General features: G+C 44.5%; 1 protein-coding gene across 1 annotated transcript; it reads right to left on the bottom strand.

Moving 5' to 3' along the window:
- Positions 1-297: 297 nt before the first annotated feature.
- On the bottom strand, positions 298-20,296 carry Ppp1r36 (protein phosphatase 1 regulatory subunit 36). The gene is made up of 11 exons (XM_038338193.1): positions 20,222-20,296; positions 18,611-18,675; positions 13,735-13,821; positions 12,412-12,509; positions 12,240-12,306; positions 11,384-11,482; positions 4,831-4,965; positions 1,868-1,910; positions 1,379-1,557; positions 977-1,165; positions 298-484 (listed from the first exon to the last, which is right to left on the bottom strand). Exons 1-11 carry the CDS (start codon positions 20,288-20,290, stop codon positions 298-300), a joined length of 1,218 nt encoding a protein of 405 aa, XP_038194121.1. The 5' UTR covers positions 20,291-20,296.
- Between the last annotated feature and the right edge of the window lie 1,886 nt (positions 20,297-22,182).

A 22,182-nucleotide genomic window follows, 5' to 3' on the forward strand; every position in this document is an offset into this window, starting at 1 on the left:
GCACAGGCACACAAGTGCCATATAACACCTGCACACACAAGTGCTCCCCCACACGAACACACACACACACGCACACAAAGAAAAACGAGTAAAAATAGGAAAATGTGCTATTTAAGATCTTTCTAAAATTCTTTAATGAGCAGTCATTAACTTTTAAAAGAACAACTGAAGCCAAGGAGTCCTGAGCATGTTAATCAGCTATTTTAGGACAACAAATACCAATCCTACATAACGTGTTAAGTCAAAGTAGTTTACTTCAAATATAGGGACCTGAATAAAGAACTGGAACGCACTGGATTATTTAGGGAAGGTGTTTTGTGATGATAGGGTTGTCATGACCAAGTCCAGCGTGTCCTCAGTCATTATGCTATTCCTCTCTATTATGGTGGAATTTCTTCCACTCTGTTTCCCATTTTCTTCTGATTCAAGGGGGAGGAGAGTATGAGGGTTGAACAGATGTCGAGGCTCTCCCAAGATGCCAACTCTGTAAAGAGAATTATTGCTATAGTTAATAGACTGTGATTCCCACTTGTTTGTGACTGTGATTCCCAGTTCTCCCAGTTCTGTGATAACCACACACACATTAAAGCTAAGACATACATTTATTTAAAAAAAAAAAAACAGACCTGTTTCCATGCCACCATTGTGGTCTTACATACTAGCCTAAAACTGAATCTTAGCAAGATTCTGACCTGGCTGTACCCACATCTCCCCAAGATGAATACTTAGAATAGACCCTCAGCCCTAGCAAGTCTGGCCGTCACTCTTCAGGCTACAACTATTGAGAGTCTAGCACAACTTCTAGGATTAAAATTTTTTTCTCAGTCCAGATGGGCCTCAGTGGAGCAGCTCTGGTTAGGGAGTCAGGGGTTGGCAGGGGAACAGAAGCTTTCTCAGTACCTGAGCCCCTGGCCCTCCCAGCCCCACCAGGAGGCACCGCCCACGACTCTGCTGAGATCTTCCTTGGGCCACTCACACGGGCATGACCACAGACTCCAGACTTGCTGTGTCCTTCTGCATTCGGGGTGGCAGTTTGATGCCTGCCACATACTTTTTTTCAACGATATTTTGAGCTTTTTCTCTGAGAGATGGCAGCAGTGTAGACAAGACTGGGGAGCGCATGTCGACCGCCTTTTTAATTGCTGGACGTTTTGCCATCATTTTCCTGTGGGAGGGAGGGAGGCAGTCACGTTAGTTACGTTGTCCTGCTTCTTACAAACGTCCTTGAGCGGAGGAAAGGTCCGATCATCGTAGCTGAGTCAGATGCCATGGGCAAGTTTGTGGCCCAGCTACTTAGGATTACAAGTTTGGGGCCAGTCTGAGCTACACAGAGAGACTTCTCTTAAAAATGAAACAGAAAATAAGCGAGAGGTCATACCGAAACTGTACCAATGTCATGCGCTTCTTCTCTCCTCCTGATTCTTCATCCTCGCGTTTCCTTCGGGGAATGTTGAACATATTGGTACGAAAAAGCCTCCCTACTTCTTCCTCAATCTCTGTCAGGTACTGACGTCGGAAGACAATCCAAGCTATGCATGTACAGAAAGTATAAAAGGACTGAAAGAGAAAACAGAAGAATCACAAAACCCAGAAATGCTATGAAAAATTCCCCATAGTATCATTAGGTAGCCACAAACCCGGATGACCCAACGGCTTGACATCCCTGGAAGCTGTGTGGATTTACCTGTGTACTCACACTTATGGGTGAAAAGGCAGGCCAAAATTCTAGGGCATAACAAACAATATGTTATCATCCTTTTTTAAAAGGATATCTGTTTAAAAGGCATGCCTGCCAAATGGCTACTAGTCATTATTGTGTGTTATTGTTTTCATAGAAAACGAAAAGTCCCCAAAGCAAGGGGCTTACCTCAAAGAATTTCCAGTCTTTTTGCGTGTCTGAGACTTTATCCCTGAAAAATAACAAATTACAGCTGTAGGTGATAAGTTTATCACACACAAAACATGGGATTATAACTGGTGGTTCTATTAGAATTTGGACCTGGAAAGTCCTGAGGCCATAGGTTTGGTTATTAGGAGGTGGTGGGGCCCAGGCGGAGGAAGTAGGTCACTGGGAATGTGCCCTGCCAGGCGGCCCTGTCTCTGGGTTCTTCCTTTCTCTCCACTTCCTAGATGCTAGGACATAAGCAGTTTTCTCCTATCATGCCCTCCGGCCACGACGCTCTTCCTCACCACAGGCCCAGAACATACTAAGACCTTCACATTGGTTATATTTCATCCTTCTACTGTACCCGCGAGGGAGTCAGCACTGTGATTTCTACATTACATTGAGGAAGCTGATGTTGAGATTCAAGTTCGGTTCTCTCTCTGTATTTCCATGGCGCTGGCCAGGGACCTCTCAGCTTTCCACTGATGGTCACCCCTACCCCACATACTCCTCGTACTGTTTTCTTTGCACTTGTATTTGGCATCACCTCTTTTGCTGGATGAGCACTGAGTGTGTGTTAAATACATCAGATTTGTGTGTGTGTGTGTGTGTGTGTGTGTGTGTGTGCTTTGTTGTAGTTTGTATTTAAAGAGAGAGAGAGAAGAGCTGGGCAGTAGTGGTGCACGCCTTTAATCCCAACACTTGGGAGCAGAGGCAGGTGAATCTCTGTAAGTTCAAGGACAGCCTGGTCTACAGCGTGAGTTCCAGGACAGCCAGGACAGAAAAACCCTGTCTTAAAGAGAAAGAGAGAGACACAGAGAGAGACAGACAGAAAACAAAGTTGGATGGGTAGGGAGGTAGGAAGGATCAGGAAGGAATTGGGGGAGTGGTAACATGATCAAAATATATTGTATAAAAAATGTTTTCAATAAAAATGTTAACTATTAAAAATACAAAAAGCAAATTGTAGAGTTCTGTTTAAAACAGAAACACCGATCAATAAAATTCAATATAAACTCCCTAGGTTGGATTAGAATACTAGAAAAATTCAACATCTTATAAACAAAAAATGCTGTACATGAGAAAAAAATCACTAATAAGTAGTATTGGAAATGGAATATTAGTAAAGAAAAATTATCTTAAATTCATAGTTCACCTGATATATTTGACACATTTCAAATGGATCAAAATGCAGCATTTTTAAGATTTTTTTTAAAACTAAGAAAGAAAGATGAATAGTTTAACTCAGGATAAACTTATATTATTGTCAAATGTATCAGAAATAAGCTGGACAAATTCATATGGATAAAAATGCAAACTGTTTTCCTAACGTATATCAATTGCAGAAAAGAATGAAGCAGAACACAAGACCAATGCTTGCTATGGGACACATAAAATCTCTACAAATTCCCATCTCTTCCTTGGTCAAGACTAAAACTAAGTAAGTATATAACCAGATAAGACACCTTGAAGCTTTATATATCTTAACTTTAAACTTTCAAAAGAATTTGTCATAAACCCCAAGATAGCCAAGTAAACTTAGAGTGGTTGGTAATAGATTATTTTTTCAAGACAGGGTTTCTCTGTGTAGCCCTGGCTGTCCTGCAACTTGCTCTGTAGATCAGGCTGACCTCAAACTCGGAGATCCGCCTGCCTCTGCCTCCCGAGTGCTGGGATTAAAGGCGTGCGCCACCACCAGCTGGCCAAAGAAGATTTCTAAACCTTCATGAACTAAGGTTCCTGGTCCTATGTGTGGGAGGTCTGGAGAGAGCTCTGCAATCTTCTGCTTTTTTGTTTGTGTGTTTGCTTATCTTTCGAGATGAGCATCGCTGTGCTGTCCAGGTAGGTCCGCAAGTGACCCACCTGCCTCCGCCTCTGGTGCTTCATCTATAGGCGTGCTTCACCGACACCCCGTGCCTGCCGTTATTCAGTAGCAGATAACATGAACATTTAGCAGTTTGCACTTTCTAGTTAAACATGTTCTGGGTTATAAGTCATAAGGAACTAGCCCAAATGCAATTCGGATAAAGATGTTCAAAGCAAAAAATAAAACAAAGAAGCTCAAATCATTCACATATTACATATTCACAGAAAGAAGAGTGAATCAAGTGGACTAGCACACACAACAGAACCCCTATAACTGCTATTGAGACTACATACAAAGTGTGTGTACACACACACACACACACACACACATATATGAATAGAGCATATGTGTAAAGAATAGTGGATTGAATGGGTTCCCACACACAACAGCACACCTCCAGCTGCTACTGAGACTGTGTACCAAAAAAAAAAAAAATCAAAGAAAGCATACAGGAAATGTACGCATTCAGGGCACCTGGATTGACAGAGATTCCTCGGAAGACAAGGGATGTCTTATACTCCGTTCTTTTCCTGTACTCAAGCTGTGGCTCTTGGGCCACTGTGAAACTAACTACTCAGGCACTTCAGAGTCCACAACCAAAGCTCCCCATCCTGTAAGTCCAAACTTTCCTGTGCTGCGAGCCTCGTTTAAGTTTTAGGTACAGTATGTAGGCATTGTCATCCTGAGGTCAAAACAAAACAAAACCCCCTACCAGTTTCTCACAGACAGTGCTGTCTCGATGGATGGTGGTCCTCACAGCTGCTAAGAGACGCAGACACTCACTCTCCTGCAACACTGGTCATCACTTGGTCTCCTCCTGAGACAGCCAAGCCGCCCAGGTCGTCAGGATGAGGAGGATTCCACAGAGAGGACAAGTGATGTTGTCCCACGGTGGAGCAGTCTATAAAATGCCGGCCGAGCTGCCGGAATACCTTCCGTACTTACTTGGCTCTCTCAACAGAGTTATCATTGGTACTTGGGGCAGATTCTCACCGGAGCCACATTAGAGGGAACACTTTCTCAAGGGTACCAGGTAATAAGGACATGCCGACCTAGGGCAGCGGAAGCGCATGCGTACTTTCCACAGTTCATGTGATGCTTATCCGCCATGCCCACGCCCAGCACGAGGATGCAGTACTTCTGTGCCAGGTACTTCTGGGCATCTTCTAACTTGCTCATAACCAGCTCTATCTCTTTTTTCTCTACCAGGCCTCTGGGGGCAGAGAAAGAGACAAGGTAGATTAATTCTGGTGTAAGTCTGTGTTAATGAGCAAGAAATCAGAATTATAGGCTATTTTGAAAGAAATAGTGAGTCAACAAACTTCGCTCACCAATTTGACTTCCTTGAGTTTTGGCATTGAGAAACTCCTTAAAATCTCTCTCTCTTTTGAAAAAGGTAGATTTGCTTTTATTTTATTTGCATGTTTTGCCCGCGTGTATGTTAAGTGTACTGTGTAGGTGCCTGGTGCCCACACAAGCAGAAGAGGGCTCTAGAACAGGAGTTACATATGGTTGGGAGCCACCATGTGGGGGCTCGACCTGAACTCTGGACCTCTGGAAAAGCAGCCAGTGCTCTTAACTGCCAAGCCATCTCTCCAGCCCCTCAAAGTCTCTTAGGGCTCTTAGTCACTGGAGTTAGCATCTCAAGCTTAGGGTCAGTGTCACTTGTATAGATCCCTTAAACTTGACGCTCTTTATAATCTCCAACTATATTCCCAGCAAATCCTAATCTCTATAGAACACCCCAGTAACAAGTTATCGGCCCCGATTGCTGTGCGGCTGCCTGCTCTCGTCCCTGCTGTTGCTAAAACACTTGTGGAGATTCTGCCACCGTAAGCAGTTTTCCCCGAGGCCCTGGTGTTGCTGTTAAGTTCAGGCATTCTGTGTCCGAATGCAAGCTGCTCCCTGTTCTGAGCTCAGCTCTGTTTGGTAGGAAACCATTCACTGGCCACCGGTGACTCAGTGGATTTTGGCATAGAGTGTGAGAACGTCACATCCCTATAACACAGCCCAGTTCTGATTGAATTGCAAATGAACTTTGCAAAAGCCACTTGTTCTTCAGTTACAGCAGGTCTGAAGTCTGATTTTAAGTGTTTGCAGTACAACATGGCAGGAAAAAGTGCTGTTGGCAATACTGCCAAGGGTCACTGGAAGGTGAGAGAAATGCGTTCTCAATAGTGATGGATCTGAAGTGAATCTGGGCGGAGGTGATGCACGCCTTTAATCCCAGCACTCAGGAGGCAGAAGCAGGCGAATCACTGAGAGTTCAAGATCGGCCTGGTCTACAGAGAGGGAGATCTAGGCTACACAGAAAACCCTATCTAGAAAAACAAAAAACAAAGAACAAAACAAAACAAAAACTTATATGAAGTCATGCTGTGAGTAGAGAGGGGCAAGGTTAAGAACCTTTAAAAAGCAAGAAGTGAGTTCGAGGCCAGCCTGGTCTACAGAGCAAGTTCCAGGACAGCCAGGACTGATAGAGAATTAAGATCCCAGATGTTGTACAGTCCCAGATGTTGTACAGTCCAAACACATCCTCTACATGCAGCCTGCAGGCTACATAGGCCTCCTTCAGATGGCCCTCACCTTCATTTGCCAGAGGTGCCACTAGCTAATCCTTTCCTTTTGCTATAAAAACCCAGCCAAACAGTCGACAAGGATTGCTCTCCAACATCTCGACAGTGGTTCTCAGGTTTCACTCAATTATGAAGGAGAACTATCCTGAGTACTTGCTCCAGATACAGAGTCCCGATGTGACCCCATCTCCAGATTCCGGAGAGAGTCCAGGAAAATTAACACAATCACTCCCATTGAATATGAGGCTGGGAACTCACTTAGGGATGTACATAAGTAACCTGCGTGTTGGACTTTCAAAATGGCTCAGCAGAAACAGGTGCTTGTCATGAAACCTGATGACGTTAGTTCAATTCCTGGGATCTACGTGGTTGGAGAACAGACTCCAGCAAATTGTCCTCTAACCTTTACACACACACACACACACACGCACGCACGCATGCACGCACGCACGCATGCACACACACGCACACACACACTAAATAAATAAATAAATGTAATTTTTAAAAAATTAACAAAAATAAAAAAGAACCCATGGCTGGAGGGACGAATCAGCAGTTAAGAGCACACTGCACACTGCTCTACCGAAGGACCTAAGTTCAGTTCCCTGCAGCCATATGGCCTCTGACCTGTAACTCCAGAGGACCCGACTCCTCTGCTCTCCCAGGGTGCCTGCTCTCACATGTGCACACTGACATGCGGACACACACAGCTACACACAGTTAAAACCAATACATGGTTTTAAAGCCCTGTTGAAGTGGAAAGAGGAGGGTAAGCTATGTAACCAAAGCCTAAGGAAAAATAACCTCAGTACAAACTTCTAGGCAGCTCTGGTCCACTCACACCAATACTCGGTGTCTGAGTCCTTCCCCTCAACATTTAGGTGTTTTCACTCCTGCGACATTGCCTCAGGGGTTTGTGGCGGGTGGGGGAACTGACTGAATATCATGTAATCCAGGCTGGACTTGAGCTCACTGTGTAACCGAGAATATGAACTTCTGATCTTTCTGCCTCTACCTCCCAAGCACCACACTAGGTTTATGTAGTACTGGGGATCGAACCCACAGCTTTGTGTATGTTAGGCAAGTGCTCTACTAAGTTTCATCCCCAACCCTTAAGCAGTTTACACACAGAGTTAGTGGTTCATCTAAGTTGACAGTCTTTTTTTTTTCCCTGAGACAGGGTTTCTCTGTCGCTTTGGAGCCTGTTCTGGAACTCTGTTGAATTTGATCCAGCTGGGCTCAAATTCACAGAGATCTGGCTGTCTCTGCCTCCTGAGTACTGGGACTGAAGGCATGCGTCACTGCACCACCATTACTGGCATGGCCAACAGTCTTTAAAAATGCACATGAAGGGATAGGGACGTGGCTCACATGCAGGACCTTGGATTTGATTCCTAACATCACCAAAAATTGAAACTGCAACTGACCATTTAATTGAGAGTGATATATTACATATATTGCTGCTATCATAAAATTGGTTGAATTTAATAAAAAAAATTTGAAAAGAATTTAAAGAGACATGGTAGTGATTATAAGTTTCGGTCCCATAAGATCTCTCTTGGAAATTCTTTTTTTTTTTTTTTAGATTTATTTATTTATTATACAACATTCTGCCTTGATGTATGCCCGCATGCCAGAGGAGGGCACCAGACCTTAGTACATCTGGTTGTAAGCCACCATGTGGTTGCTGGGAATTGAACTCAGGACCTCCGGAAGAGCAGCCAGTGCTCTTAACCTCTGAGCCATCTCTCCAGCCCTGGAAATTCTTTTAAAAAAACATTATCCAAAATCAGACAGAGAAATTCTGTGAATGAAGATATTCAATTCTGAGCGGAGTATTGTAGCATTTGCCCCCCCCCCCAAAAAAAACCTTCAAAAAATTCAATGCAAAATTATGTATTATTGTTGTTGTCATTATTATTTATTGAGACAGGGTATCTAACTATGTAGCCCTGGTTGGCCTGGAACACACTATGTAGATGAAACTGGCCTCAAACTCATAGAGATCCACCGGCCAATGTCTCCTAAGTGCTGGGGTCAAAGGCATGCACCACCATGCCCAGTCTACAATTATTATTGATCAATCAAAGAAACAGGGGATTTTTCAAAATAAATAAACAAAAGGGATGAAAGGAATACCACTCATACAGCCAGATGGGAGTCAAGGGACTGACACCATGAACTTTGTGCAGCTGGGATCCAATATTTTCCTCTGTGCACACACCCCAACTCTGTTATAAAGAAGTAAACCAAACTGACTACTGGACGCATAAGAAGTGAAAGATGACCATGATTTTTAGAACCCACAATTTAAGATTTGGGTGGGTGTGTTTTCCTATACCACTGTGTTTTAATTAGTTTCAGTACACAGAAAAACTTACCAGGAGACCTTTCTTCTCTGTTACTTACAAACTAATATATAAAACAAATGTCCCTGCTGGATTAGTAATACGCCTCAGAACTAGAAGAAATCAGAAGGACATAACAGGCCAAAGAGCCACAAAAGCCTCCTGAGTTCAGTTTGGGAATGGGAGGCCTCCTTGAGCCTTGTAAGCCGCGGTTGGCTTTGGCCTTTGATGCTGCCATAGAAACGCTTCACGCTCTGGCTGCCCTGCTGTGCAAGGCCACCCTGAAATAACACTCAGTTGCATTGGTGGCATTACAGGCACAGCAGTGTCTGAAGGATTTATCTGGTTCCTTACAAAACTGCTACTGAGGGACATCGATCAGTTCACAAAATGTTTCTCCAACTGCTTGATCAAATACGAGAGTTTTATATTTAAAAACATTCTGTAGCAACAAATTAATGGCTCTACACAGAATTCCTCGCAGCTAAATCATCGAGCTGGTTCCACACGTCCGGGTGGGGGCGGCGGATACGGCCCGGGCACTTGGAAAGTTCCACAGATTGTGAAAGGTCACCAAGGCTGAGAGGCTTTGTTGTGTTCTGAACTCCAGGTTCCCAGATTTTGGCTCGGGTATTTACCTCTAGGCCACCACTGCCTAACAGCGTAGTCAAGTTTTCTACAGACAGGTTAAGAAACTGCGTCGATTTTCCTTTGATGGAGAATGTTCTATTTTCAGCCAAATCTACCTTTTAAAACACCTTGCCTTTTGTTATTAGATGCTTACAAACCTTTCAGCAAGAATTTTGTAAGCATAAAAGCCATGAGGAGAGCTGGATGGTGGTGGCGCACGCCTTTAGCCCAGTGTTCAGGAGGCAGAGGCAGGCCGATCTCTGTGAGTTTGAGGCCAGCCTGGTCTACAAAGTGAGTTCCAGGACATCTAGGATGGTTACACAGAGAATTCCTGCCTCTGAAAACACAAACAAAAAACATGGGAAGAGAGAGTTGGGGCTAGAGGAGAGAGCTCTGCACGGCCAGGGCTGACGTTACGAGCTATGACTAACTTCAAGTGGTTTCATCTGAATTGAGGTACTACAAACATAAGAGACACCAGATTCTGAAGAATACAGAAAAAGCAAAAGCAATCCCAATAATAACATCTTAAGGGACTGGGCAGATGGTTCAGTAGATAGCATGGTTGCTGTTCAGACCTAAGGACCCAAGTTTAGATCCCTAGCACCCAAGTGAAGACTTGGCATGGTGGCAGGCACCTGTGACCTCCACTCTGAGGAGAAATGAGACAGGCAAATTCCCAGACACTCTGGCTGAAAAACAACAAGCTCCAAATAGTTGAGAGGCCCTGTCTCAAAACACAAGGTGGAGAGTGATGGAGGGAGATACTGGAATAGACCATAGGCGCCTGCATGCACACACATGCATATAACATACACATGCATGTATAACACACACACACATGCATATAACACAGAAGCACACACAAAGAATATAAATTTTTAAAATATTTTTATGGTTTATTTAACTTTATTTTATGTGCATTGTTGTGAAGGTGTCAGATCCCCTGCAACTGGATCTTCAGACAATTGTGAGCTGCCATGTGGGTGCTGGGAACTGAACCCAGGTCCTCTGGAAGAGCAGTCAGTGCTCTTAACCACTGAACCATCTCTCCAGCCCCCCCAAGAATACAAATTTTTAAAAGAAAGAATTATTTTAAAGTACTAACATCCTAGTATTGAGTACGTACTATCATTGCAATTTTTTGTTTGTTTTGTTTTGTTTTTGTTTTTCTCTGTGTAATAGCTTTAGTGGTCCTGGCACTAGCTCTGTAGACCAGGTTGACCTCAAACTCACAGAGATCTGCCTGCTTCTGCCTCCTGAGTGCTGGGATTAAAGGCATGCACCACCATTGCCCGGATATTATTATAATATTTTTAAGTCACTACGTTAGATAAAATAACAATTTAAATTCACATCACCTATCACCTGTATCTTTAATTTTTAAAATATATCTTATTTATTTCTTTATTTTTATTTGACATGCATTGATGTTTTGCCTGCATGTATGTCTGTGGGAGCATGTCAGATCTCCTGGAACTGGAGTCACAGACAAGTATGTTATACTGATGCTGGGAACTGAACCTGAGTTCTCTGGGAAAGAAGCCAGTGCTCCTAACTGCTGAGTCACCTCTCCAGCCCATCTTTTACGGGTTTTTGTTTGTTTGTTTGGTTGGTTGGTTGGTTTTTGTTTTGTTTGCTTATTTGTTTGTTTTGAGACAGAGCTTCTCTGTGTAATAGCTCTGACCTGGAACTTGCTTTTGTAGACCAGGTTGGCCCTAAACTCACAGAGATCCTCCCGCCTCTGTCTCCTGAGTGCAGGGGGTGGGGGGTAATGGGTGGGGTGGGGGATGGGGGTGGTGGTGGTGGTGGAGGTGTTAAAGGCAAAAAATTTAAATTACAAATATGGCTTTCAGTACATCTCATCATAGAGCTGGGCCGATCTGTGCTTGTTGGAAATGTTTCATTATGAGAATTCCTATGTGAATTCTCAGTGAGCTTTAAAACAGCGCAAATCCTCCCATGGAAAAAAAATGTTTTCCTAGACCAGGAAGATTTAAGAGATGCCATCGCCCTGCACCCTAGGCAACACTGCCAACAGTAAGAACTCTCCAGCATATTCTAAAGTCTTACTCACACCATGTAGCTTTGGGGTTTCTTTTCCATTGAGAGTTTCTCCAAGTAATAAGACAGATAGTATAGAAGCGCCATAAGGAAGCTGTCAAGGTTCTTATTTCTACAGGGAAATAAGATAAAAGAGGAAAAGAAATCAACACTCCCGATTGCAAACATTAGGTTTCTTGTGAAAAAACAATGGGGACACAGTGTAAGAATAAATAGAAATACATGGGTCCAAACCTATCACACAATTAACTTACTATTTAAAATTCTCCCCATTGTGATGAAGATGTACAAAGCACCTGAAAAACACTTATTTCTGGGAATTCTGATGCTAAATTATTAATGTATTATTAATAACTTTTTCATTTCACAATTTGCTCTGTAAGTAATATATTTGCATTCTTTGTAAAATATACAAGCTGAGGGCGAGGTTCACACCTGGCCCCGCCCCCTGCAAGCAGGAGGCTTTCAAGCTCCAAGCCAGCCTGGGCTGCTAAACAAACTGACAGAGAACGCTTCTCCACAGCATAATCCTATCTCAAAACACAGGCAAAAGCACAGAAATACACGAAGCAAAAGTTCTCCCCTTCTTTTGCAAACGTCTTGCTCCAGAGGGGGCCGCTTGGGAACCCCTGCCGTCCATATCAATTTGCTCTTACCCCTTGCTCTGGGACTTAGGGGCCCTGTGACGTGGGGCCCTGACCTCAGGTATCTCTCCCACACTCTCTAGTCTAGTCTCTGAGAGGATGGCTTGCACAGAGGCGCCATGTGCTCTTCTGGTAAGAATCAGACCTGTTTCCACTTATTAGGCCTGTTTCACTTATTTCCCCTTGGGAGACGAAGGGGAAAGATGTATGTTGTCCCAGCCTTACCTCATAAACGTTGTAAAAGAGCAGATCCGCTGCATTTCAGTGTCTTGGAGGGAAAGCAATGCAACAACTGCAGAGAGAAGAAGGCAGTTAGTTTAAACAGAGACCGAGAGCGGCGCCCGCGGAGGCTGGAGGCTGAAGCATGACGTCAAGCGGGAGGAAGAAAGCGGCTCACACTTGACGTCATCCAGCGTGACGTTGCCCAGCTGATATCGTTTCTCCAGGGCTTTCGCTGACTTGTCGTCCCTTGAGGCAAACCTTTTATCTGTCAACCTGTTTGGAAATAGAACCAGTCTCAGCTGGTGATTTTGCTGCTGCTGTTTTTTTTTTTTTTTAAGATTTATTTATTTATTATGTATACAACATTCTGCCTCGATGTATGCCCGCAGGCCAGAGGAGGGCGCCAGATCTCAGTACAGATGGTTATGAGCCACCATGTGGTTGCTGGGAATTGAACTCAGGACCTCTGGAAGAGCAGTCAATGCTCTTAACCTCTGAGCCATCTCTCCAGCCCCTGCTGCTGTTGTTTTTTTAAGATGTGTTTTTGTTTTATTTGTATGGGGTGTTTTGCCTGCTGGGATGTCTGTCTGTGCGCCACATTTGTGCGGTGCGCAAGGAGGCCAGAAGAGGATGATGGATCTCCCAAGCAGAATTACGGTTACTTGTGAACCTGTTGGTTCTGAGAGTCAAATCTGTGTCAAATCTTAGAGGAGGAGCGGCCAGTGCTCTCAACCTCTAAGTCACTGCTCTATCCTTCAGAGAGTATTTGAAAAGATTTAGCTGTATCTAGTGTATCCCGGGATGCACGAGGAGTTTGCTTGTAAAGTAATGAGAGCTGGAGTGTCATGCGTGGATTCCATTTAATGCAGTATTATTTCACAATGCACTTTTGAACATTGTTTTACTATAGGAGTAGAAGCATGCATACTGACAGAAAGTGTAAATTCAAATAGATCATTTTTGTTGTTGTTCATTTGTTTGTTTTTCCTTCAAGATAGGTTTCACTGTGTAGCTCTGGCTGTTCTGGAACTCACTTGGTAGACCAGGCTGTCTTTCAATGTCTCCCTACCTCTGCCTCCTGAGTGGTAGGATTGAAGGCATATGCCACCATTGCTCAGCTTTCAAACAGATCATTTAAATGACTTAATGGACTGAGGATGTGGTTCAGTGATAGGATGTTTGCTAGAATGTGTGAGGCTTTTATCCCCAGCACTATGGATGGATGGATGATGGATGGATGGATGGATGGATGGATATGAATGAAATCTGATGTCACTAGTATTTTCAGATTAATAAAAATTGTAACAAGCTTGAAATGTACTAGTAGCCACATTTTCGGAGGAATAAACATTTAGTGGCTGTTTGGAACTCCTGCTGTAGTTGAGATACTGCTTGATGGGTATTGGCACGGCAACCTAGGAAAACAGGACTGGTATCTCTTCGTGTTTGTAAAGACAAGCCAGTCCATGGAGAGACGGTGTGGGCGAGGTGGAGCCACCTTTCTGAAGCGGGACCGTCCATCTCAGCGAAGTGAACCGCCTTCCCTTTCTTGCCTCTCTCCTTGAGCTCCACCGCAGGTGTGAAGCTGCAACGAGAAGGGCTTCATTAGGGACTCGACCTTCTCCCAGGATCCTGTGGGGCCACAGCCCACACAGTCTGAAGATTGGCATATATTAGCAGTGCTCAACTCAGGATGTATGTCTACACAGACCCACGACCAAGAGGAAGATCAGCTCCTCCGACTCACATTCAGCTTTAGAAAGTCACCAAGCACAAAGCATTGCTGTCTGAGCCGGGCGGTGGTGGCGCACGCCTTTAATCCCAGCACTCGGGAGGCAGAGGCAGGCAGATCTCTGAGTTCGAGGCCAGCCTGGTCTACAAGAGCTAGTTCCAGGACAGGCTCCAGAAACTACAGGGAAACCCTGTCTCGAAAAATCAAAAAAAAAAAAAAAAAAAAAAAAAAAAAAGCATTGCTGTCTGAACATCTTGCCGTATTGTAACAAAGAGGAAGCTCATAAGTGTGGAAGGCTTTCTGAGTTTATTGGGGACTTGTGGCAGGCCAGGTACTTCTAAGCACCATCTCGTTCTCACTACAACTTTATGAGAAAAGCATTATTGCCATCATTTTCCCACCTGAGAAGAGGTGAAGCTAAGAGATTACATAGCAACTGGTAAAGCCAGAGCAGATGTCCTGTCCTCTAGGCACTGGGCAGCTCTGTCTCCCAAGCAGCCACCTCGGGGTCACTGCTCTGGAAGGTTTCAGCATTTGGCTGTATGTGGGGTGTCTGTGTGTGTGTGTGTGAGAGAGAGAGAGAGAGAGAGAGACAGAGACAGAGAGAGAGAGAGAGAGAGAGAGAGAGAGAGAGAGAGAGAGAGATCACATTGAGAAGAGGGACAAAGAGGTCCAGAACAGAGTCCTGAAGGGAAACCACAATTTTAATAGAAGGCCCAGGACATGCACAGCTAAGCAGTCTCAGTGAGGTGTGGTCCCGTCCTCTAGTGTCCTCATTGGCTGGGCTTCAGTCTCCCGAGGTAAGGTAGTCTTAGAACTCAATAAAACCTCTTTCCTAGTGACAAGTTCCCCCAACCACATAATACGGGACTTCTAAGAGAGTAGTAAATCTAACAAACAATAGACCATGGTAAACAAATACATAGTGTGGATGTTAGGAATTCCCCATGACCCCAAGGTCATGACAGAAAGAAGATGGTATCTGATTAGAGCCAACACGTAGACTCATGGGAACACAATGTCAAAGACAACAGTTTGGTAGTTTACTGTAGGTTACAACTTACTTTTCTCACCCAATCAGAAGCTTCACCTCCGCCCAAAGTTATGTATCTTACTATTAAACTTAGGCACGTAGCAGCAGAAGCACTTTCTCCCAAGTCAGTCATTCTCTAAAAATGGAGACCATTTTTGTTTTTTAAAAGATTTTTAAAAAGATTTTCTTATTTATTATGTATACAATATTCTGCCTGCAGGCCAGAAGAGGGAACCAGACCTCATTACAGACGGTTGTGAGCCACCATGTGGTTACTGGGAATTGAACTCAGGACCTTTGGAAGAGCAGGCAATGCTCTTAACCACTGAGCCATCTCTCCAGCCCTGGATTTTTGTTTTATTTTGTTTTGGTTTGGGGTTTTGAAACAGGGTTTCTTTACATAGCTTGACTGTTCTGGAACTAGCTCTGTAGACCAGGCTGCCTTGAACTTACAGAGATCCTCCTGCCTCTGCCTCCCCAGCGCGCCACCACTGTCCAGAGACCAATTTTATAAACTCCCATTACCTCGTTTTCAAATCCCACAAGGAATTTTTTGAGAAAAACTTCACTATGGCAGTGATAAAGTTATCTTGGTACTTTCTTCTAGGTTTGCCAACTTCCTGGCAATAGTCATGTTGTAATAAAACGTTAGCTCCTAAAGGCTGGAGAGATGGCTCAGTGCCTAAGAGCACTGGCTGCTCTTCCAGAGGACCCAGGTTCACTTTCCAGCACCCACGTGGTGGCTCACAACCATCTGTAAGTAGTTACCGGGGATCCAGAGCCCCCTTCTGGCCTCCGTGGACAACAGGCACATATGCAGGGCACACACACACACATATAGGCAAAAATAACTTTTTAAAGGGTTGTCTTTAATAATAGGCTTAAAGGTCATGCTTCCTTTTGAGAACCATGTAGGGAAGTTTACTGACAACTTTTAATGTGCACACCAACAGAAAGATGAGTTGATCAATTGTAATGTGTGAGCCTTATTTGAATTCTGATTGGAGCATAATAAATGTATCAGACACTATGAGTCTGCTAAATGCCAACTAAATATTTGATATTAAGGTTTTATTTAGGCATGTAAACAGTAACTTAGTAGGCTTTCTATGAAAATGCTTATAGTTTTGAAGCACATACTGAAATATTTATAGATCAAATTAAGTGACACTGGGGTTGGCTTAAAAGGCCAAAGGGGTACAGTAGAACGGCATATAGGGTTACCATGTTTGTCTTCATGGTAGCTCTCAACTGTCCCAGTCCCCAGCTATCCTCCAGGGTGCAGATTCTTCAGTCTGAGGACTGGGAGTAGGGATCACTCTTTAGACTGGCATCACTTACACTGCACATATCTGTGCTAAGGATACAGTTTGATGACGTTTTAACATATATATACCCAACAAACAGCCACTACAGCATGTTGGCCCTTCTCAGCATCTCGGGAAGCTCCTGCACCTCCCTTCACCTGTCACTGGTTAGTCTCTCCTATAAGGGGAGCCTCTACTTTGGATCCTTAGCATCATAACTTTTGTTTTCTAAAACAATAACCCAACTCTTTTAAAAATTATTTTAAATTTACATTTTTGCGAATGGACTTTCTTGGCCTTTATTATGTCACATAATCTACCTTTATCTTTCAATATTTTTTACTTCTATTTGGGGGGGGCACACACATGACATGTCACATGTGTGAGGTCGGAGGACAACTTTTGGGAGTCAGTTCTCCCTTCCATCTTGTTTTCTCATTGTTTGCATTTTGAGACAGGGTTACCAGATTTGATCATTACACCGAAACTCCTTTCCACCTCTCCCTCCCCAGAGCTGGGATTACTGACATCTACCACACTACCCAGTTGTATGCTGGAGACTGAACCCCGGGATTTGCGTATGTGAGGCGAGCACTCTACCCACTGAACCACGTCTCAAGCTCCGCAAGCTCCACTTGAAGTCATAGCAATCAGTATTCTCCAAAACCAGTGTCAGTTCCATCCAACCATAGATTCCAAACAATTTGGTAGCAAGCTGATAAAAACTTGGACTCATCTGGCCTCCGTGGGCACCTCACACACATACACATAATTAAAAGTAAAACTTAAGCCAGGCGGTCGTAGTACACACCTTTAACCCCAGCACTCAGGAGGCAGAGGCAGGCAGATCTCTGAGTTTGAGGCCAACCTGTCTACACGAAGAGTTCCAGGACAGCCAAGGCCACACACAGAGAAACCCTGTCTAAAAAAAAAGAAAGAAAGAAAGAAAGAAAGAAAGGAAGAAAGAAAGAAAGAAAGGCAAAGCCTAAAGCCTTTAGTTTATTAACGTATTTCATGAATATGAAAAAATAAACTTTACTTTAAACTTATTAGTAACCTTAAATATTAAACTTTGACTTTCAAACTTACTAGTCATTTTAACTGAAATATTATGTGATTAACACTAAAACATAGTTTGAAAAGTACGGCCAATTAGCCTCATTTATAGAAATTCAGTTCATGGAAACCATGGTCACACTGGTCTTCAGTATCGGGGCTGGCACCTTAGATTCCGCCTACATCCTCTTGTGCTGTAACTATTTGGCCCTCCTGCACTAGCCTGTCTAACCTCCAAGCGTTCTCAGCACCTAGCCCACGCTCACTGTGGGTGGTGCTGCAGGAGCTACTGGCCAGGATCGTTGTGACATCTCAGTAGAGACAAACAAGCAGGAGTGAAAGGACCGCCTTGGAAACAGCAAGCTAGTCGGAGATGCTGAAATAAGTGTATTCTATAGAAAGTAAATGCTTGCTGGGATGTAGCCTAGTGGGAGATGCTTGCTGACATGTGCAAAGCCCGGGGCTCAAGCTCGGTACTGTACGACAAAAATAAAACAGAAACTGTTGACTTCCACTCTAACGTGGTATTTGAATTATCTGACAATACCTCTAATGCCTTTAGAGTTCTATAATTTTAAGTACAAACTCCATGTTTTAGACAACTCTTTTCCTGACCTCCAGCCTCATCTGTCCACCAACAAAACATGTTTTCATGAGAGCCTGTCATAGCAACCATAAACGCGCACTGTTTTCCTCTGTATGTGGGGGAATGGCAACGCTAGCCACTCAGCCGCTAACTCCTCCTTCTCCCTTCACATTTGGGTATTACAGCCCTTCAATTCTATCCACACTGCTGGATTGATGTCTTCCACCCAGCTCTGCATGTATCTGCATAGTTAGTCCTGACTCCTACTCTCCCCACTTCTGCCCCCCGTCTACCACCCCTCCCCGGCACTGCTTTCTTTGGTCCTCAGTAAACAGCTGGGTAACTGGACATGCTCCATAAACATATGTTAAATACTTATTTTGTTGGCTGGGCCGTGGTGGCGCATACCTTTAATCCCAGAGGTTGAGGCAGGCAGATTTCTGTGAGTTCCAAGACAGCCAGGGCTACACATACCAAAAGAAAAAAAAAAGAAAGAAAGAAAAGAAAAAGAAGACAAAGTCATTAAAGGCTATTCAGTAAAATCATTTTTCAAATAGTGGGATTTTAGTTTTTAGATTTCTCTGTATGACTTATCGCCCCCCGCCCCAGCACATGTAATTGACATAGAAATACCTTAAAATTTTTTCTGTTAAACTTTACCTTCTAAATTCCAGAGTTTTGGTCTCATCTTTCCAGTACCACATTCCTAATCGTAATCCACATTGCTGTAAAATGAAATGATTGCATCAGATATAACTGAAATTCACCATAAACCTTCACTATTTTCTGCTAGTCCCTTGTTTGTTAATTCTACAGAATTAATGTCATTATGTAATTGAAGATGAACTTGAGTTTCTTTTTTCTTTTCTTTTCTTTTCTTTTCTTTTTTTTCCCAGACAGGATTTTTTGGTGTAACAGCTCTGGCTGTCCAAAAATTCGATCTGTAGACCAGGCTGTCTTCGAACTTACAGAGATCTACCTGTCTCTGCTAAGATTAATGGCCTGAACCTCCACAAACAGGTGAACCTTGAGTTTCTGATCCCTGTCTCTACTTCTCCATTGGGATTACAGGCGTGTACTATAATACCTGTTTTATGTGATGCTGGGAGATTTGTATCCAAATCAGTGGTGGGTATACACCAGGCAAGCTCTCAACCAACTAAGCCAATCCAGCCTTTGTTTGTTTTCTTTTGTGTGTATGGATGTTTTGCTTATGTGTTTATGTGTATACCACCTGCATGTGATACTGGAAGAGGTCATGAGAGGGCATCGGGTCTCCTGGAGTTGGAGTTGCCAAAGGTCATGAGTGGATTTGTCGGTGCTGGGGATTAAACCTGGTTCTTTTGGAAGAGCAGCCAGTGCTGAGCCATCCCTTCATTGCTTTGTGTTCTGACTTGATTTCATCCTTTTCGTTTCAATAAGGAAAGGGAGCAAGGATGAAGGAAGGATAGAGAGCAAGGATAAAAATAGTGAAAGTAGGGGAACAGGGAAGGAGAAGATAGGGGAAAGGAGGAAAGCAATTTAGCTCAAGGCTAGTCACAGCTATTCAGAGGACGGCATACAGCAACCTTTAATTTAGACCTTTAAGTTAAATTCCCATTGAAAAAAAAGTCAGCCAGGCTGCGGTGGTGGTGCACACCTTTAATCCCTGCACTTGGGATGCATAGGCAGGAGGATCTCTGAGTTCGAGGCCAGCCTGGTCTACAGCGTGAATTCCAGGACATCCAGGGCTACACGGAGAAACCGAGAAACCGTGTCGTGGGGCAGGGGTGACGGGGAGAAAACGGGGGGGGGGGAGGGGCAGTAGGCTGTAAAGTTGTCCCTGACCTACAGGGACAGACTTTCACACAGTAGTTGGGGACAAACAACCAGTCTTTCCCCTCCCTGAGTCCAGAGCAGGCCTGCTTCTCTTGCAGTGGGACTACCTATCTCACAACATAATAGAGAGGAGTGGGCTTTCATCATTCTCTACACATCTGCGTGCGGAGCCAGACAGAATTCATTTCCGACAACACACCTCTCTGTTTCTGTATCTGGAGGCAAATATGCCCCACTGTTCTTGAGAACCGTGGGCGCAAGACGAAGGCGACGATCCGCCTGTGGACGAGCAGAAAGCGGAACACAGGACCAGGACAAGCGCCGCCCGGGCCTCCCCACTGAATCCCGCTGGGCTCCCACGGTGCCTGCTACACCGGCAGACGGTGTAGCGGGTCCGGTCAGCACTGCCTTCCTGTCACCGGCCCCAAGAAAGTGCGACCAGGCTGCACTTACGTCCAGTGGGGTGGAGGATTGCCCGTCGAACTGCTTCCTCCTGGAGTAAAACTCTGGCACGGAGAGCATGGTCTCACCCTGAGCATCACACCGCGGTCGCCTGCGGTCGCCTGGGATACGGCCACGCCGCGACCCGGCTGGCACCCGAGGGGCGGGGCTTCCGCCGGACGGAGGACCTGGAGAGCTCTCCCCATTCCCCTCCCTCCTATCCTCCTAGCTCGGGTCCATCCAGGACTTGACACTGCGGTGCCCACATGAAATTATCACCCCATGCTCTACTTGGATTAACTGGGTACGGCCCTATAGTAAAGACCTGTTCCAAACTGCCATGGCTAGCGCAATGAAATTGAAACACTGTTCGACCTGGGTTGATTTGGAGAGTTTGTTTAGTGGAAGAGACTAAGGTTACGGAAATAAAACTGTCTTTGTTAACTAGTGAAACCTGGTTTTAACGTACTTCTGAAAATATCCAAGTCAAAAGTTACAGAAATTTTTGAGTAACGTCGCATGTGCATGCGTGTGTGTGTGTGTGTGTGTGTGTGTGTGTGTGTGTGTGTAAGTTAGGGTTATGCCTGCTGTGATGAAAGGCCATGAACAAAGCAAATTGGGGAGAAAAGGGTTTATTCATCTTACACTTCCACATCACGATTCATTAGAGGAAAGTCAAGACAGGAATTCCAGCAGGGCTGGGACCTGGAGGCAGAAACTGATGCTGAGACCATGGAGGGGTGCTACTTACTGGCTTGTGCTTCATGGCTTGCTCAGTCTGCTTTCTTATAGAACCCAGGGCCACCAGCCCAGGGATGGGCCCACTCACAATGGATTGGGTCCTCCTCCATCAAACCCTAATTAAGAAAATGCCCTGCAGGCTTGCCTACAGCCCAATCTTACGGAGGCATTTTCTCAACTGAGTCTCTTCTCTGATGATTCTAGCTTGTGCCAAAGTCACATAAAACTAACCAGGACAAGCCAGGCGGTGGTGGCACACACCCAGCACTCAGACGGCAGAGGCGGGTGGATCTCAGTGAGTTCGAGGGCAACTTGTTCTACAAGGCAAGTTCCTGGACAACCTGAGCAGTCTCTGTTACATAGAGAGACCCTGTCTTGAAAAAAACCCAAACAAAAACCAAAACCTAGCCAGTACAGTGTGCAAAGCATTAGCCTTAATGAGTATTCAAAATCATTGTTGCTTGAAACAAAAGCAGGAACTTGTTCAGTGTTGGTGGATATTCAAGAGAGCTTGTGTTCACTTCAGGCCACAAACCTTGTTCCTTCTCTTCACAGCTGATCGATAGGCAGACTTGGGTTATTTTCCCCTCTGATATGAGCAATGCTGGATGAAGAGGCGGGCGACTAGGAATATCTAATGGGTCTGCTTCTGTTTTCCCACAGCTGAACGGGTAGGAGCTGCGCAGTAAACAGCCGAGAATACATGCTCATAAACTTTACGGTTACAGCAGCCTGCATGTCGCTGCCTGCCTGCCCTGATCTCCCAGGCTCCCAGTCACTGGGTATGGCGGTCTAAGGCTGCAATCAATAAATCCCCGCCCTGTTCACCGGAGTCAGTTCTACCTGTTGCTCAAGCTGGTTTCACAGCATGGAGATCCACCCATACACCCCCAGCGCTAGTCTGAGGCGAAGGGCCAAGCGGGCTTAGTTACTGAAAGGGAAAGAGAATGTAATATCCCAGATGCCGAGAATTATTTAACAGCTACTATCTACAACTTGGAGGGGAGGGAACCAGGAGAAGATGAGATAAAGTTCCAGAAAAAAAACAAGACCAAGGAATCTAGCTATTTCACAAGCAGGGGAGAAGGTAAGAATAATAACCCTCTTCAGATAGCCCACTAAATGCTTTAAGTGCTGAGAGAACACCAAGGGTTTTGTAGACCTCACCCTTTGTAACTAAACTAAGGTAAAAGGAAGTTTCTGAGAAATTAAAACGTTATTTAAAATTACCA

Source organism: Arvicola amphibius, chromosome 7, assembly GCF_903992535.2.
Source record: "Arvicola amphibius chromosome 7, mArvAmp1.2, whole genome shotgun sequence".
NCBI lineage: Eukaryota > Metazoa > Chordata > Mammalia > Rodentia > Cricetidae > Arvicola > Arvicola amphibius.